Here is a 19,512-nt window from a genome sequence, read left to right as displayed (position 1 = left end):
AAATTAGGAAGAAGAGTTTCTTTAAGAGTGTGGTGAATTTGAGGCATGACTCAAACTATCTTTTTCTCTTTATTGCATATATGGGGTTAGCAGTGTGCTGTGCAAGAGAGTGAAATAGGGAGGAAAGAGTGTGTTTGTGTGGGAGTGTGCTGCTTAATTATCACAGGGCTGAGTTTCTTGCCTTTTATGTAATAATCATTGGAAGGTGCAAAGGTTTGTCAGTTGAGATTTTCACTCTCCCTGTTTTTCATACCTGGACAATAAGATTATATCAGTTTTACCTAACATTTCTTGTGCCAAAGAGAATGAAAATCCTGTTTCCCTTTCCAAAAGGATAAAAAATGGAAAGAGAACTGAGGATCAAGTGAAATAGAAGTATTCCAAGAGTTAAAGAAAAGATAAGTTTCCAGAGGTTTCCAGTGTCTCATAAATGAAGAATATTTGGATTCACTTTTTTTGACCAATCTTTTCACGGAACAGTGAACTCCCAATAACATCTGATTAGTTCTGTTCCTGCTATATTTTCTGACAGTCTGGGCTTGACTGTCTTCTCAGATTTGTTTTTACTGTGCAGAACTTAGTAAAAGAAATAGCTGTGGCACAAAGCTGGTATAAGGAGAGAGCAGATCCCTGATGCATTATGTAATGAGGGGCTTAGATCCTCAAATTAATTCTATTTAGGACACAGTGCCTTTCTCATCTATCTACCAAATCCATCCAAAAATACATATTCCTTGCCAAATTTGTCTTCAGTTTTCATTAGGAAGAATCAGCTCTTTATGTTTGTAACAAATATTGCACACAATGTTATTTTAGTATCAAACAGGCTTTCAACCAAGTGGTTTAAGCTGCTGTAATAAACAGGGCAGGAGGGAGTTGCTTCAGATTTTTTTCTTAAACAAAAATATTCTCAGAAACCTTCAATAAGCGTTTTGTTATCTGTTCTGCTTCAGAGACAAATACACAGGGTGCTGTTTTCCTCCTAACGAGAAGTGCTTTTCCAGGGTAATCACTGGGAGTATTTAAAATCAGAGCAATCGTATTAAGTGTTTTGTTGTCCCAACAGCAGAAGCCTCATTGAGCTAAATTGGTTTCGCTACATTATCTATTGGATTAGCAAACCAGTTCAAAACTGATGTGAGAGCTTTAACTGGGATAAATGCTTTCATTTTTACCCAGAAACAGGACAGACATTTCTGGTTTTTAACCTCTTCATAGTGCTGTCACTATTAATGCCAGCATTACTTTCAAACAAATGCAGTATCTTGCTCTTCTTCATCTTTCATCTTGTGCTTTCTGATTCTTTCCAACCTCATGAGGCAGCAATAGCTATTTTTTCACATCAGCACAGCAGCGTGCATAAGTGCCCCCCAGAAAGCTCTCATGAACACACAATGGTGCTTCCTCTTCTCTTGTCAAGGCCAAAGGAGAGTTTTGCAAACCCTTGGGCACTGAAAAGGCAGGATGTCATTATGGGCTGAAATCTCTAGGGTCATTCTGATTTTCCTTCTAATGCATTTTATCTTCCAGTTCAATAGTTGGAATGCCTATTTTGTCCGTTTATAGAAGCTCCAATTTCTGTATATCTACATTTTATTAACACTTCACATTTAGAATGATTACATTAACACATATCCCACTCTTTTTCTCACAGACACGCCAGTCCATAGAGCAGTACTATAAATTGCTGAAAGGAACACAAATGCTTTCAGGTGCAGCACAGAAAAAGTGCCTTCTCATCTGTCACATACTTTTTTTATGGCACTAGTACAACCCATCCAAAGTCAGCATTCAACTGACATCAAATCTGCCTTATTTCACTTTATTAAAGGCATCATGAAATTAGAGTTGAATAGGGAATTGTCTTTAGATGTTACTAGGTCTAAAGCAGTAATGCCTGAGGATTTTTAAATACAATGATTTTAAATTAAAAAAAAAAAAAGTGAAGCACATACAAAAGTATAGAAGATTCAAATTTATGCAAAACTCCAATCAATTTCACCATATTCCTGTACTGAAATGTCTCCTCAAAAGTTTGAATGGCATCTGAATTTTCAGTTTCTGGCCTTGGAAACCAATTTAAGAAAATCTCCCTCTTGTTGATGGAGGTGTTTTGTCTTGTGCTACTCATGCAAGTGCAACAACAGCAGCTGAAGCTCCTGTTCTCCCCTCAGATCCCTTGTTTCTGGACGGACACGTTGCCATATGTGTGCTCACAGGGCGCTTCTCCAACTCCCTGCAACCTTCTGAGATATTTGTTGCCTTTATTTATGCTTCTGTCTACATCACTGTAGGTAGTCTGACATTCTGGCTTTGGGGTTTTTTCAGGAGATTGCTGCCACCTTTTACTTTGATCAGTCACACTGAGCTGTGCACCTTGAAGATCTGCAGTCAAACTAGAGAGAAAATTCACTGAATAAATCTTCTGGAGCAGTCAGCAGGACAGGCAGCCTGTGACTGTCTCCCAGATGGAGAAGCAACTAATTTTGTCCAATAACCCCATGTGATCAGTCAGTTGGCTGCAGTGAAAGGAGTTATGTCAGGTGCACAGTTACAAACTATTACTGCTGAAATAATTAGATTGGACATTGCCTCTATAATATCTGCAGCCACCTTCTTGCTAATTACTCTCAATAACCGGCCACTGCACACTAGAGGGACTGTGCTTCCTTCTCTGCTCTTTGGTAATTTTAATTCCAAAATCATGGATTATTTTCTTGTGATTTGCACTCCTCAGGAACTTGCTGTGAATATTCCTCCAGCTGGATTTAGTCAATAATTTCACTCTTAGCAGAAGTTACTAACATTGACAGGCTGCATAATAAACTAATAGCTGGAGAAAACAGTGGGATATAAAAAGGATGGATTCTGCTTTCCCACAAAAAGTTAATCTGATTTTAAACTAAAGATTATTTCTGATTTTTGCAAGTGTAGCAGACAAGGCGGCGGCACTGTGGTCTTTCTAAAGGATGTCATATTTTTGTGGTCATGGATCATGGAAAAAACAACAACTCTAGTAAGGAAAAGGCATTGTAAACTCATGCTTCTGCTGCTTTTATTCCACTCTGCATTAAATCATTATATAGAGCAGTAGGATTTATTCAGAAGAAGGCAGAAGAGGTTGCGTTTCCTTGGAGAGAAAGTGATTACGACCAAAAACACACTTAGAAAAAAATATAGTGTATTTCTGAAATGCAGCATTCCATCAGCATCAGGAACAAACAATACGAAAAACAAATTAGACAGAGGAGAAGCAGGAGGGAAAGAAAAAAGCTTGATTACCTGAATATATTGAAAGAAATGCAGATTTTCATTTGTTTTTCTGGGTAAGGTGACATTTGAATGATACTTGGCCTTAATTCAGTATGTGAGCCTCAGAAACAGTGGTAAATAGTACCATGAAAGCACTGATTGGATGCACTTACCTAGCTGGAGGATAGCAGGTTTTGATTCTCCTGAAGGGCTTTTCCTCTGTGAAACTCAAAGATACAGGAAAGAAATCATTACAGCAATTGTTCAGATGATTCAGTGGAAGGTCTTGACTGAGATTCCCCAGCAGCTCAGTGGTGAGGTGTGGGAGCAGAATCCAGGTGTCAGTGCAGGCTGGGTTGGTGAGGACTGGGTGGAACAATCCAGCTTGATGTCACCTGGGGTTTTCCAGCTCTCTGTTGGCTGATGGCTTTTCCATGATAACAGAAACTAAAGATTGATGTGAACCTAAGACCTACAGTGCAGCATATTTTCTATTACAGCCCAGTTCAAGATAATTACTTTTCTTCAAAGCACTCTCTTACTTGGCTGATACTGAGCAAATCTTATTCTAAGTTACAAATCAGTGCTAAAATGTTTTATCTTTCAGTGCTGGTCATATGAAATGAAACTTTAAATCATAGCTGAGTTAAGGCAGGAGGAATGTGCACATACTCCACTGGGATCAAATCCTCCTTTCAACTCTATTGCAGTTATTAATTGTCAGCCACACGTTCAAGAGCCCCATCCTAAATGCCAGCAAAGCTCTTCTCTCACCTACAGCTTCTGGCTCAGTCTCTCTCCATGCTCCTTTCCATTGCAGCTTTCAACCTCTTGCTTTGCTTCCTCCTTTCCCTCTCTCTCAGTTCACCTATTCTTTTGTGGCAGTCTCTATTTTTAAAACAACCTCTCACTTTCAAGGCAACAATATCCTGAAAATAAATTGCCCTCTTGTAAGGTATTACATTGGCTTCCTACATTAACAATATTACAGTTGTTTTAATCCATATTCCAATATATTTACTGTGGAGATTTTAGAGAATAATTGTGAAACTAGTTTGTGGTGAGTACTGTGTTCACTTGCTGAGCTCACTGAGATTATTTACAGACCAAAGTGTTATTTTGATGAGTTGGGTGAGAGCTCTAGTCCTGAATTAAGCAGTGTGTATGAGGACCCATAAATTTCACTGTTGAATAATGGAAGTGAAGAGGCCTAAGAGATCAGGTCAGCCTCGGAATAAAACCAGCAAAAATATCCAAAGCAACGGAATAACTTAAAGACAGTTATGAAATTTTTTTACTTCCCTCAGCTATTTAGGGACGGATTCGAAAAGGATATTTTCAGAGGCACACATGGTAGATTCTCAGTGAAAATTAACAGAACAAATTCTAAAGTTATTCCTGCAAATGGAGTCTGACTTCCTTCATTATCAAGCACCTTTCAAATTTTTCCCAATCTAACACAGGAAGCCTGAGCTTTCCCTGTGGTTCTAAACCACTTTATCTATTTTGGGGCCTGTTAAACTAATAAACATTTCTGTGTTTAAGTGTTTAAACTTTCATTAGCTCAGATCTGAAATGTAATACAGTCATTATTAACAATTCAGTAGAATTTTATGTAGTATATTTTATTTCATGCCGTGACTAAGAGCATTGAAATTTTTCAATACTTTATCCAAGACAAATAATATTTTAAGAAAAAACCTCCACTCCCCTCTATTCCCTTTTACTTTGTTCATGAGATTTTTCTGATTAAAAACTCCAACTTTAGCACTACTGTTAAACCTAGACCAGCCCACAGATGCAAAAAACCACTCGTGCAGAAGTGAGGAATGAGCTCTTTCATTACAAATAAAAAGGAAATTATCTGAGTGTGAAAAGCCAAATCTTCATTACTGATCAACCTTGAAGTGGAGGAAAACCATGGTCATTTAAGATTTAAACTTTTGCTACAAATATGTACATATGAAAAGTTGTCTCATGGTATTACAGGAAAGGAAGAGCTGGAATTGTTTGGCAGAGTGCAGTCTTACGTATCAAATCAGGTCAGCAATAAATTGCTGCTTTAAGTAGGAATTCATAGCAGGACCTTCTTGACTTTGGAAGTGTTAGAGCTCATTGGAAAATACTTTGAAAAGAGGTGCCTCAATTCAGTTTCAGTGAGGGCTTTTTAGCCTGTGGGTATTGTTCAGTTTGTAGGTCTTGGGAAGAATTTTCCTTTTTTTGTTGCATTTACATTGTGTATGCAACCCAGTATATAACATTGACTGCTGCAAAGGCTGCTGGGAACACGGCTCTGGCATAAATGTCAATGGTGTCAGCATCAATGGGCTTAAAGAGGGACTTCAGGCCAGTCTTTTTGTCCAGTTTCATTCCCTGCTGCTGTTTTGTCTCTCCAGTTTCTATTTCTATTGTGCCATATGATCCAGGCAGGCTTCTGGGAATTCGGTGCTGCCTGTTGGAAATGGCCAGTTCCTGGTTCACACCAGCTATGGAGAGGGAAAACAGAACAATGGCATTCTTCACGTTGATCTGCAAGGGAAAGAGGAGAAAAATGGCAATTTACAGGGCAAGGACAGTGTCATTCATCCAAGCTATCCATGGCACCAGCATGCTGAAACACCCCTGGGATCCACATGTGGTGAATGGGATTTATCCCCTGCTTTGGCAGAACTGATGGAAGACTCTGTGCCACCCATATAATTCTGGTTATGGCATTGCATGCTCTGAATTACTGAGGCACCATCTCAAAGCCTTTCTTCTCAGGGAAATTTGTATTGAAAGGTCATGAAGCAGGGTAACTGCTTTGGCAAAGTTATTCCCAGTATCACACTTACTGACCTCTGCACTCTGCCTTCTCGCCTTTATCTTGTTCTTCTGCTTTTTCATGTAGTCAGCATTGAAATGTGCAAAGGCATATTCCACCAGTGCAGCAAAGACAAACACGTAGCAGATCCAGAAGTAAACATCCAGTGCCTTGATGGCAGAGGCTCGTGGGAGCGAGGATCGGGCACTGACCATCAGAGTGGTCATTGTAAGAACGGTGGTGATACCTGCAGGGTAGCATGACAGAGAAATACGTGCACCAATGTTCATAAATGTATTTATTAATATGAGGCTGAGGATTATTTTCACAGTTAAAGCCCCTTAATACCATGGCTTCTGATTTTCAAACAGGGGGACTTTAAAGAAACTGCATTTGTATGACTAAGGCAGCTTTGAACAAGTTATCCTTGGTTTTGTCCTAGATCAGGAGAAACAAAACCCAAACAATCAACCCTCAAACACTTTTACATCTGGACTGGCAACCCTTAGTCAGACAAACAGACCCACAAGCTTCAGGAACATTTTTTTGTCACTGTCCCAGTTCCTTCAAATCAATTCTTTCATTTCTTTCACAGTCATTACTGCTTTTAACCCTCCCTAGGTGGTTATTTGCTGTTCCTTACTGAGGCAGCTGCTCTGATAACACGACAGAAATTAAACCAGGAGAGAAATCTTTCAAACCTCCCTTCTGCAAATGTAAACACAGTGGTCATAAATGCACCTTAATGAGGATTATCAGAGAGCACAATTGCCACTGGAGCACTCCCTTCCCCGTGAGTCCCCGAGCCATCTGTTTTACCTAGTGACACCCTGGCAGGCACAGCTGACTGGCTGATCCAGAAGGACACCCACGACATGGCCACCAGTAGGATGGAAGGGACATAAGACTGGATGATGTAAACTCCTCGATTTCGCCGAAGGTGGAAGTGGAGACTGAGCCTGGGAAACTGACCTGCTGGAAAAGAGAGCAGGCAGAAGAGATTCTGGCTGTTAGATTGATATTAAAAATGACATTTCAGATAATGACACAGACAAGGGTCACAAAAAGCTTTTTTGAATGCTGTTCAATTGATGCTTCATAAACCCTGCACGAGGTACTGCAGCTTTCATCAGCTAAGAATAGGTCAAATGATTTGTCTCAGGTCATATCAATGCCAGATCTGAAAATAAAATCATGAGTCTTCTCAAATAACAGTATTGCTTCAAAATGTGTACTGTCTTATCATCTGCTGTAGAAAGTCCTCCAGATACTAAATTTAGATTTTTTAAAAGGCCAAGTTAATTTCAAACTCAAAAAAGAGCTTAGAGGAGATGTGCAGCATAAATGAGAATCTGAATACATGAAAGAGGATGAAAAATCAGCAGGAAAGAAATGACTCCAATCTTGTACAAACATTGCAATAAGCCCAGTGATAGACATACACACCACTGACTTCTACGGGGTAGAATTAGACTGATCTGACTGTACGTCATAAGCTCCATAACATCAGGGCTAATGGAAATTTTTCTTGATCTGAAGTTGCAAATTAGGTCAAGAAAATGTGAGCTATACCTCAAGTGCTTTTTACCAAGTGCTGTCTGGCTACTCCACGCAGTATTTTGTCAAGCAGAGACAGCTAAAGGACAGAACATGCTACAGTGGCTACCTAGAGGCTCAGCAAAGAATGGCACTTCTTACAAGTGGGAGATGAAGGAAACTCTTATCAGAAACCTGACAGGTTCTTAAATTAGTTACTTAAGAAGAAGGTTTTTCCATTTTAGATAGAGGAGATTTCTCTCTGCGGGAAAAAAAGTCAGATACTGTCCCTGAATTGAAGAAAGATTCTGTTACCAGATTTGAAGTTCATAATTTCTGTTGTGAACTGGTAATTGGTAATTGTGAATTGAGCAAGCTGCAGCTTATCCAGCCCATGGATCTCCTCCTGGTTTTCTGACCAGTGGTAGACAATGTCCTCTGAAGAGTAGCCATCTGTCAAAAGAAAGCTGAATAAACACAAAATTCAAGGGAGAAATTCAGAGCTTAGAGAATTCATAGTAGAAGTTCTCTAATTCCTCTGCTATGCTGATTTCCACCAGACACGTTGCAAACGTGCTGAGATTCAGTGTGGATAATTCTCACTGCTTTGGAGAGGTGCAGGGCACCAGGGCTGTGGCAGAAAGGGGGGATATGAATGAGAGGATTTATGTAATATGCAAATCCACAGGAAATCAATCTTCCCTAGTTCTGCTGTTCATTGACAACTTGCTACTAAAGCATCCATTTGTTTAAAGAGACTTTATTTCTGTTTGCTTCACTGAAATGAAAACCCTCAAATTCAATTAAAACCTCCAACCCCCACCAAAACTCTCTGCAGAACTCACTGGGAGAGGGAATGAATTGCTGGGGCACTGTCTGCTGCCTCTGCATTTGGTGATTATGTAAGTAAAACTGTAGATTGCTATTTCTGACAGGATGAAATGGTATTGTGGTTAACAGCCTAGAAAACAAAGTCAGTGACAAAAAAGAAAACGAGAAACTTGTATCAACAGGCCAAGGGATCTGCTCAGGATCTGCTATTCCCAGATCTCTGCAACCCTCAGGACCTTTAGGCTCCTTGATCTAAAAACCAGATTCATTTTCCCTGACTGGGTGGTCCCTGCTTGTGTCAGTGGTGATTTTCATTCAGAAGTATTAATGCTCATGGGAATTACATGCTGATCATAGATTAAATACAAGCTGGATAAAATATAAATCCATTCTTCACCCTCCTTTGTGAGTACAAATGAATTAAGCCCATCCATGCAGTATTCTGATGGATTTCTGTGTAACAGATACACGAATGCCAAGGCAAGTTAAAGAGCTATGTGAAGTTTTGTCACAATGGCATTCATTAAAAGCAGGGAATTCTTTCTTTTTCCTATTTTCTCATAATTTAAAAATAGCACATCACATTTTGCCTGTGGGCTTTTCTACTCGTTCTCACTGGATTTGATAAAAACCTCAGTAATGCCAGAGACTGTCACAACTGCACAAGGTTTCACATGAAGCACAAAGTTCCAGACATTTGTCAGCAGGACTGTACATTGTTCATCGTCCCTAAATCAAATCCTAGAGATTTGGATTGGACCAGGGTTGAACTGGTATTGAAAAGTCCACAGTCTAATGCCCAACACAGGGAATGAAGAGATTTCTGCTCACTCTAAACCCCAAGTGACTAAAGCAGAATCATCCCAGCCGTGTCCAGCTAGCTCAGCACCATGTCTGCAGGCTTTACACAAAACACAGAGGTACTCAGCCCTTACAGCTCTCCAAATCCAACATGCATTCCTGCTCATCCATGGGGTACTTGGACAGGTCCATGTCACAGGCCACTGTTGAGGTAATCCTGTTTGGAGCAACGTGAACACCAGTTAGTGACATTCAGACAGAGCCTTTTCCTCAGAACTCAAAAGACTGAGTGGAAAACTTTGAAACTTTAATACTAACAAAGAAAACTGTTTTCAAAGTCCTGCTGGCTGCTGCCTGAGTCTGTGGGAAACCCAGAGGCAGAGGGAATTGAAAAAAGGTCAAATGACTCGTGTAACGTCGGAGGATTCTGCAGCTACTGATGATGATAAAAAGGAATTTTCTGATTCAATCTCCTCCCTTTCACTGTCCCCAAGATCACTACCAATACCTTAAGGGAGACTTTGGACTTGCAGTTTCAAAGGTGCACATTCATTATTTTTCAGAACATTACACAATTAACTGTCAATATAGTTACTGAGTTCCAGCCACAGCCCTCTTCAAAAGTGAGAAATGCTCCTTTGTCTGTGTGAAAGATGGGGAAGCTGAGCCTAAATCAGGCTCACAGTTCCCTTGGAAAATAAAGTGAGGCAGTGGAGAACAGAATTTTTGCTCTGTATTCAGCACCTCTTTGCTGACCAAAGCCATGAGAGGCTTCTCTCCCACTGAAGGCATTCTGAACATGATCAGTGACTGTGCAGTGCAAAATGAGTTAGTGCTGCCAAAAAGACCTTCCTGACTTCTCATAAATAAAAGGATAGGTGGATAGGAGCTTTTCTTCAATTTTTAACTAATAATTATTTCAGGAAATTCTCCTAGGAATGCTGAGTGATTATAGAACATTCAAAAAGTTAACACACAACAGAGAACACTTGTACTGTTTATCACTCACCTGATGCTGTATAAAATGACTCCATCTGGCTGGAGCCTGATGAGTTTGTTTTCCACAGTCACATCATGGAACCAGGCAGACTTGGCATTGACTATGAAAGTATCTGGCAACCAGAGCTTGTCCACAAACCTGCTGTCCAAGCCCAGAGTCTCGTTGGTGTGGTTGTAAGACAGACGATCGTCTCGCCAGCTCTGGTGCAAAAATACTGTCATGGTGTATTCCTGTGACAAGAGAAATCCTGATTAACAAGTGATGCTGACAATGATAATGTCTTGGAACTTAGCCAAAAATCAATGTCTTAGCCTAGAAATATATTATTTGCTTTCAGTGCAAATACATATTTTTATACTTAGTCAGCCAGGGAGCTGCCCAAGCATTTGTATTTTGGTCATATGCTCCTACTATGGATAAGCACAAGATATAAAAAAGTGATTCAATATCAATGTGATACATAACACATTGCAAGAGTTGCATAGGTCTTGACAGAGAAAATCAGTTTACATAGCTCAGCAAATTCAGCTTCTGGTTTTGAACCTTTCCTTTTTTTTAAAGCAAAACTAAAAAATCTGATACTGTACCATGTTCACCTCTGAGATGTGGTCAATGCTGGCTACTTCAATTGCCAGAGCAACATTAACAGGAGGACCTGAGAAAAAAAGTTTGAATGGAGTGATTTACATCATCATAGTACCCATAAAATATCAATGACCCCAGACTGTTAATTCTTTCATCAGTTCACTGAAATGCTTCCCATTATAAAGTACATTCTTAAAGCAAGAGTTTTAAATCTTTTACCAACTGTGCCCTCAATTTCCAACAGCACACATCACTTCAGTGATGGGAGACACAAGATAAAATCACAACTACTGAAAATCACAGAATCCTTTCTGGAAATGACTTATCTAGTTTAAGACAGCATGACTTCAAGCAGATGCAGAAATTATCACCATTTAATGAAATACAAAATTCCTTCAACTTAGATGTCAACGATTTCAGAACTGCATCAGAAGCCTGTGTTGCTGTTGAACAGTCTGTCTCTTGTCAAAATCAAGCAAAATGTTGATTGTTATTTTTTTCAGCATCCAAGTAAAAGATAGTCACAACTTTTTAATTATTGAAAGTATGAATTTCACATAAACATCAGAAGGATTGTAAGAAGCAAAGAGACATTATTTATTCTCCAAATCTCACCTCCAATCCCAGGCCTGAAATTTCGTGCGTACCCTTTCATCAAATCATCCAGGTTGGGCAACCAGGAGATTTCAATGTTGGAACCTATGTAATCTCCGATGTCACTCATAGCTCTGGGTAAAGAGAATAAGTATCTTAAAATTTCCCATGTTTACACACAGAAGAAGTACAGCAAATGGAAGTTATTGACTTATTTTACACCTGAGACCACCTACAGTAGAATCAGCTATACTGGAGATTTTTATAGGGAGGAAAACCATTGCAGATATTTCTGTTTAAATCAAAACAAATTTCAGGCAAGACTGTGGCATCTTTAAGTACAAGCACATACTTTTTAAAGTTTCTTTCTAAAAAAAATAGGAAAAATAGATTTAGCAACGTAGAAAAAGCATGAGGGAAACAAAGATACTTTGTATACTGCCTAAAATGCATCTGTGAACTCTGAAATGCAGCTGTGACAGCTTCTTACTGTAAAACAGCTGTGTTGCTGTGGGATTTGTGCTCATGGCACAGCTCTCCCAGCAATCCCCTCTCAGGTGCCTCTTCTTGCCAGGCCAGTGATGCTCCCTGCAGCCTTTAGCCCAGGGTCTGGTTGCCATTTGCCAGCCCCTGGCAGCTGCCAGCCCCTCAGCCCTGGCACAAGCAGTGATGTGGATGTTCCACCACCTCTCACAAACAAAGGCAAGGTTGTGTTGTCTTCATTATCTGTCAAAGCTGGCAGGCTCCAGTTGAAGAGCTGTGCCTGCTCCCGTTGTTCCTCTCGCTGCACTCTGACTGACAGGGCAGCAAGAGATAAATGAGGGGCTGGGGCAATGTCTGACAGCCCCATCTGCAAAGAGAAGAACTGCCAGTGGTTTGGGAGGGCCTGTGACTCAATGCAAGTACTGGATCAAAGTCCTGAGCACTGGTTTAGCATCTTCCACTGAGCCCAGCCATAAATGTGGCATTTGAGAGGTACCTGTGACTTGTAACAGAGGAGAAATGGTTAAATATGCATGGAAGGCTGCACACACCACAAACACATTCTGCCTTGGTACTTACATAACTTTCTTAGAGTGTTCATGTGACATTGACCCACATAAAGCACATGGTTTTTCTCTCCAAAATATGCCAGCCTGGGCACTCAGCTCAGCACGAGCAGTTATTGGCAGCACAGGAACAGAGCATCCTACAATAACCAACTCTTCTCACAGGAGAATGAAAGAAAAACCTTTGATTGCCCTGGTCTTCAAACTCTTGTCTGGACTCAATTATGTAAGGAAGGAGATCTGGGCTTACAATGTGTAAATGTAAATTTTGAGCAGCACAGACACTGAAGTCTTGCATTAGCAGAGCTGTCAAAGCTTCTGTGACCTCCCAGCACAGGGACACTGCTCCAAGTGCAACTTTGCTAGTTCCCAGCAAAATGTGATGTTAAACTGCATTTCTGAGATTTCCTTGCCATGAGCACACTCTTGTATGTTCATCTCAAATTACTATCTCAGCTACTTCTCAGGTCTCTGTCTCTTCTGAGGAAGGATCTTGGAACACTCCAAGATGTGTTTTCAGCTACATAAATTGGAATAACATAATTGATTTAGACAGGGGCTTTGAAGATTTATAACAGATGTCGACAGAAGATTTTTCTTTCTTTATTGGGTCTCATCAACTATATCAACACTTCTTTCTATCAGACTGCTGCTCTTTCAATCATTCAACCATTATTATTTACTGTAATGTAATTATAGCTTTATAATAAGTTTGTTTAAAAACATAATTATTTGTAATTCACGAATCCCAGTCATAGGCATGGAAAGGTGTTTCTAATCAGTAAAATATCAGAGATCCTTTTATATGTACAGAATGGTACTCTATGTCTTTTCCTAATTAAATAGCTGCAATACACTTGAATGAATATATCTGCTGAAAATCTCTTTGCCTTCTCAGTAGAAGGTAATGCTTTTCAGCTTCTGTTGCTAAAGCAGCAACCAAGTTCAGTACAGTGTTTTGAAAACAGAATTCAAGTCAGAAGGTGACAGCACTGTAGTGATGTATCCCATGTGCTGATCATGTTTTGACAAAGCTTGGAGTTCAGCTGTTCTCCTGTGTCAGGATTCTATTTTAATGGCATTAAGGAAAGCCGTGGAGCTCAAAGGAAGTTAAAATGATGAGAGTCGGGTTAAAGACTGAGGGCTATAGCCTGCCATGTGTTTTAAGCAGATTACAATCTAGAGGGAGTTTTACTTAAATATCCATGACACAATTAAAATAAATCTTGTTTCTATTATTAATAAAGCCTTAGGGTCAGATCATCAGTGTAACAAATGTGCTGGAGTTAGTGGAGCTATATGCACTTAATACCAGGGGTGTTATTAAATTATTACAGCTGAAATAATTTTATGGCTCGATTCACCATGTGCTGAAAACTCCTTTGAGTCATTCCTCTAGACTTCTACACATCACATCCAGAGCTTTAAAGTTACAAGAAGAATGGTGGGAGAATTTCCTTCATCCTTGATAAGCAGTTGGGATTATATATGGCCTAAAATATTATTCATTATTGTACCTGAAAAAGGAAGTCCAGCATAGAAAAGATGCATTGGAAGGGATTAACTTTTCATAGTGTAAGCAGTAAGGATGAAAAGAAAGGCAACTATTATTAGCTGATTCAGCAACTTCACTTCCTAATGTAAGCTGCTGTAAAGCTTGTTTCAGTAAGAAAAAGGACTTTGTAAAATCAAGATATTGACTTGTCAAATCCAAGAGGTAAAAGAGCTCCTGAAAGGCTTTTCTTCACTTTTCACCAGGCCTCACTGGCTGAATGGCAGCAGTCCTGGGGACTTCTGTCCCTCTGGAAGCCTCCCAAAGGTAAAGCTGAGGAAGATAATCCACACTCTGACTCTGTACATGTCTCATTTCAAGCAGATATTTTTGAGAATGTTTGCATCTGGAGCATTGGGAGAACTTCAACTGAGCTCATTGAAAATAGATTATTGCTGTCTAAGCCATGAAAGCAATAGTGAGTTCTCCTGCATAGACAAAGGGAAAGGAAATCCCCATTGATGAACTGCACAAACCTGTGGAGTTCTTTTTTCCCTAATGTTGACACAGGTTAGGGAAAGCAACTCCAAGCAATGAATGCCACATGACAGAGCAAAGAAATGTTTCTTTCAGAGCTAAGTACTAGGAGTTCCAGAATAAAAAGTACACACATCCCAAAATCCTTCCAATCCAAGCTGACACTCCCTCCCAGCTGCTGCAGGACCAGGACATCCTACAACTGTGGAGTGATGTGGGAGAGAAACATCCATCAACTTGGACAGCACATCTTTAAAGGGCTTGTCAGACAAGTGAGGCATTAGCCTGTCTTTGCTCTCTTCCAGAGCACTGCTTGAAAACACTTGCTAGAGGTTTATCAATATTACTAGCAAATATCTGGTATTTAAATCACACCAAAGCAAGAAGCAATCTGTAAGTTCCATGTGAGTGAGAGCACAACAGCAGCTGAGCAAGGGATAGTATTAGCAATTTCATTTTTGCCCAGAAGTGCCAAAATCTCCAGGATCACTGCAAAAAAAGCTCAGAATCCTTAAGTCTGTGGCCAGTAGGATACAGATTTGAGGCCACTCTGGTCAGGAGGGTGTAGTGATCTTCTGAAAAATTCACAGAGCAGCAAGACGTAGAAAATCACTTCTTGCACCTTCTGTTTCTTCTTTAGATCTGCTAACCTGATTCTCTTGGGGATTGTGACATTGTTGTTATATGAATCTTTTAACCTGGCAGATGGAAAAAAACAGTTTAACTGGAGGACTGGGATCAGTACATTTTATTTTGATAAGCATTTGGGACAGATGTCCCACATGTCATCACCACTGAAGAAAACTTCTTGGGAAAAAGACAAGGAATATCCTGCAAGGTCAGTGAACAATCTGACCTCTGCCAAACTCCAGGATTATCCAGAGCAGTATGTATATCCTTCCCATCTGCCATTCCTGACTCTAAGGGAAGCTCACTGCAAATATGTTTTGTATTTTGAAATGTAATTGAAAAAGCATTAGGCTTAATTCATGGCAACCTTTAGAACATCAAAGCCTCTCTGGCAGTTTTAAGCTACAGAAAATGGACCACTCTGTGCATGCATTCACGTGTTAAAGCTGCTCTGTTTCCACAAATAGAAGTAAAAGGCTTGGGGAGACACACAGCAGAATGACAATTAAATGCAAGAGTATAAAAGTCACTTAACAGAGTGGAAACTTAAATATTAAATATAAACCTATTCTAATTAGAGAATTGAAATCTCTTTCAGTGAGGAATTACAGAGTACACACACCCCTAAACTCCTTTCAGAAGTGCTCCTTCCTCACACTAATGAAGAAATATTTCCCCAAATTCTTTCTGCAAATGATCTCATTCACTGTGGCACATTTATTATTGCAGCATCCACAGCATCTCAAACCCTGATAAAATAGTGGAAGCCACAATCTTTGTCCTGAAGACCTGTCAATCATTTAAATGCCAAATTCCTTGCCACTAATCACTGTCTTGAGCAGACCAAAAACCACTATTTAAAAAAAATGTTTACCTGACAAAAATGGGCTGACTTAGGCTGAATTTGGCTCATTCACTTCAGGCAAATAACACACATGACAGAGAAATTGCTTTGCACAGAGCTAGAGCACCCCAGCAGGGCATTCAGAAATGCTCTGAGGAAGCAGCCTGCAGACATCCCCCACGTCCCCCCTCTGCCAAACCATAACAGTATTTTCACTGGTAGTTTTGCTTTGGGAAGTCTTTTGTCTTTTGTCTTACTGGTGAATTTCAAAATCACCAAAATGTTCTCCCTTTTTGGAATATGGGGTTTTTTCAATACACAGTACACAGAACTCAGGAGCAGAGAATTTAGGGGTGTTGGATGGCCTCTATCATCAAAATTCTGAATCACACTGCATTTAGAAAGCAAAATCAGGGCTTTAAAATGAAACCATTGGCAGTTTTGCCCATTAATATGCTGCTATTCATAAAAGCATCTCATACCAAAAATATTTTTACTCATGCAAGGATAAAATTTCATTTAGTTCTGTTTAAATGATCCAAATACACATGCAAGCAAGGCTACTCCCTTTTTACAAGATTAAACAGTGTCCTACCATAGCCACCCTAAATCCTGAATCCAAACAGAGAAGATTTCCTTCACCATGGAATGTCTCACACTTTGAAATATTTGGAAGACTACAACCTGAACAGCTGGAATTTCAGAAGTTAGAATTTGCCTTGCCTGAGTCTGCCACGAGTGGATGTGTTCCTACCAAGCAATTCATCACTATTGTGTAACTGGAGAAAGAAAGTCCATTAGGGAATTAATAATAAAACAAATAATGTGTCCAACAAACACATATCCTGGCAGTTGCTGTGCTTAGGAGCAGACCTTGGAGACAGGCTGAGAGGACTGACTCTTCCTTAAAATTCTCCCTTTTTTTGGGTCTTATGTACTCAAACATCACTTTTCAAGCCCCAGCTTCAGTGGTAGCCCAGGTGCAGAGGGAGAAACAGGATCATTGAAATGATGGGCAAGATGTGGGTGCCCTTAGGCAATAAGCAGTGTTTCCTCTGCCTTCACTGTACCACTGGATTGCTTCAGAGTCTGAGGATGTCAGGATGTGACCCTGGATAACAGATTCAAGGTCACAGGATAAATCATTCTGTCAATCCTGACTAAGTGCAGTTGACTTGACACTTTCTCTGAGCAAGATTCTTTTCCTTCCCAGTGAAAAAAAAAGTCAGATCACCCTGATTAATTCCAAAACGTGTAACAACAATGTCCTGTTTTACTACAGTTCCCACTTTGCCTCTTCCACTCCTCTGAAGCTATTAAGGATATCCATGAAGCAGAAGATGTAAGACCCCTTAAATGCCACAACCACCCCTGCTCTGGGGGGTGTAGGCATGTTTTTACATGCAGCAAGTTCTTTTTTACTCCCCCCTCTATTTTCATTGCGTAATCATGGCAAGCTTTCTCCACATCCAGCCTCCAGATCTGGAGAGAATAAGAATATACCGAGACCGTCGCTGGTTGCCTAGCTAACACCTTCGGAGGGAATGTGACTGAGAGCTGCAAAAACACATCTTTCTTTAAAATTTATTATTTTAACAAATGGTTTGCATTCCCCACATTTTTTTTCCCCTAAGATCTCTGCTCCCCTAAGGTCTCTTCCTGCTAAGCCAAGTTCAGGAGACTTAATGAACTCATTAGAAAGGGATAGTTGTGTTTGGGGGTTTTAATGGCACCTATGGAGGCCCTAAGCAAAGCTATTCAGCTCGTACCCCACTGGCTGTGCTGGGGTTTATGGAAGAGTTTCGTGTTCAAGCAGGGCCCTACAGAGCTGCTGGAGGGGCTGAGGCTGAGCTGGGATATTGCAGTGCCTTACAAAAAGTGATTGCCCCCAATTTAGAGTAAGTGCCCTCGGGAAAAAGGTTCCAGGAGCATCCTGTTAAAAACACAACCCTTGACTAAGCCGAGAAACTGCTGCTCAACTGACAGAAGTGCATTCTCAGCTAGGGAATAAAGAAAGAAAAAACTGAAACAGATGAGGCACATTAAGGAAACTCTTCAGTCAAGAGCCCTTTTTCTCCTGAACACTCACTCAAAGCAGTCATGGCCCATAAGTGCAGAAAACATCCCTGGGCAAAAGTGGGAGCCCCAGCCAGAGCTGGCATCACTCACTCCAGCCACCCCGAGAGAACGGCTGCCAGTCTAAGAAAGAACGAGAAGATGTTTTCTTACCTGATACACCTGTGCTGTTGGGTGCACAGTAGAATCAAGGCAGGAAAAACCCAGGCAAGAAATTCCATTTTACTCCCATTTATTAGACAGCAGCGACCAAAACCCAGGTTCCCCGGCTCTCCTGGCAGCTCCAAAGCTCCAGTGGCTTTGCCATTCTTGCCTGCTGCGCTAAGTTGAGGCTGAGTTTAAAGCGATGGATGGTTGCTCAGCAGCAGCAGCCCCCACAATCTCCACAGTGCCCGGGAGCCATGCAGGCAGCCCGGCACGGGAGCAGGGAGCAGGGCAGCTCTGCTCTCCTCTCCTCTCCTCTCTTCTCCTTCCCTCTCCTCCTCTCCTCTGCGGGTGGCTCAGTCCCGCCCGGCTCCGCTGCCCTGCTCCCGCATCCCTCCCCTGCCGCGGGCTCTTCCTCCGGCCGCTCTGCCCGCCTGCGAGGCTGCTTGCCGAAAATAACCTCCAAAAGGATAGATTAATCCCACGGAGCGGGGTGGGAGCAACTCAAAGTGCTCCGGAGCCGCTAATGTCCTGCGCGCATCGTGCCGGGGAGGAGCGGGAGGAGCTGCAGCCCGAGCCCGGGGCAGGGGCGGCCGGTCCCGGGGCGCTCGGAGCCGCTGTGCCCGCTCCGCACGGGGCATGTGAACCGCAGGCACCGCCGCCCCCCGCCGCCCCCCCGAGCTCCCGGCAGATCCCGGCGGCACCCGGGCACGGCAGCTGCAGCCCGGCTGCCAGCATCGCTCCGAGCGCCCGCCGGTGGAGCCGGGCGAGGAAACGCCGCCGCTCCGCTGCCTGCGCCGGCCCGGCCCGGCGGCACCGCCGAGGGGCGCAGAGCCCGCAGCGCAAACTTCTGCTCCTGGGGGGCTTCTCTACTGTGAAACGCTCGGAGCAGCTCGCTGCTCCATCCCGGGCTGCCATCGTCCGGCTTCCACCTCCTGTGCCCCGCGAACGCCCGGGATCTCCGGCGGCTCCCGGCACGGGGCCAGCGGGGACCCGGCCACGGGGCTCCTCGGGACCTCGGGCGCGTCTTGACTTGCAGGTCAAACTCGCTTTTCTCCTCCATATTCGCTCTTTCCTTCTCTCCTCCTCCGCCTCCTCGGCTTTTTGGTGCTGTTCAATCTCGAATGACAATTTTAAAACCAACCCACAAAGGAAACAGTGTGAAGGAGACATTTTCATGAAATTATATCATTAAACAAAAATGATTGTGCAGGTACCTTAAACTAATGAATGGAGGCACCTGGGGTAAAGGGTTGGATTCATCTTTTTGTCTTCTTAGTTCTGTATTGTTATTTAGTACCAACATTTCAAATGGCTGCTGAGGGATGGTGGGTGAGG

At 41.8% G+C, this 19,512-nt stretch overlaps 1 protein-coding gene across 3 annotated transcripts; it reads right to left on the bottom strand.

Moving 5' to 3' along the window:
- Positions 1-3,030: 3,030 nt before the first annotated feature.
- On the bottom strand, positions 3,031-18,895 carry GABRD (gamma-aminobutyric acid type A receptor subunit delta). 3 transcript variants are annotated; one of them, XM_039727783.1, is made up of 9 exons: positions 18,184-18,895; positions 11,424-11,536; positions 10,811-10,878; positions 10,233-10,453; positions 9,358-9,440; positions 7,907-8,044; positions 6,875-7,027; positions 6,091-6,302; positions 3,031-5,781 (listed from the first exon to the last, which is right to left on the bottom strand). In XM_039727783.1, exons 1-9 carry the CDS (start codon positions 18,249-18,251, stop codon positions 5,482-5,484), a joined length of 1,356 nt encoding a protein of 451 aa, XP_039583717.1. In that variant the 5' UTR covers positions 18,252-18,895; the 3' UTR covers positions 3,031-5,481. The 3 variants fall into 3 exon arrangements, with proteins under 3 accessions (XP_039583717.1, XP_039583716.1, XP_039583718.1); XM_039727782.1 differs by having other exon boundaries at positions 6,875-7,030; positions 18,184-18,891; XM_039727784.1 differs by lacking the exon at positions 18,184-18,895 and adding an exon at positions 17,244-18,163 and having other exon boundaries at positions 6,875-7,030.
- Positions 18,896-19,512: the final 617 nt, after the last annotated feature.

This window comes from Passer montanus, unplaced genomic scaffold, assembly GCF_014805655.1.
Source record: "Passer montanus isolate IOZ18808 unplaced genomic scaffold, ASM1480565v1 scaffold62, whole genome shotgun sequence".
In the NCBI taxonomy this organism is placed as follows: Eukaryota; Metazoa; Chordata; class Aves; order Passeriformes; family Passeridae; genus Passer; species Passer montanus.
Note: the sequence above shows the minus strand (reverse complement) of the source record. Positions and strands in the feature narration are given on the sequence as shown.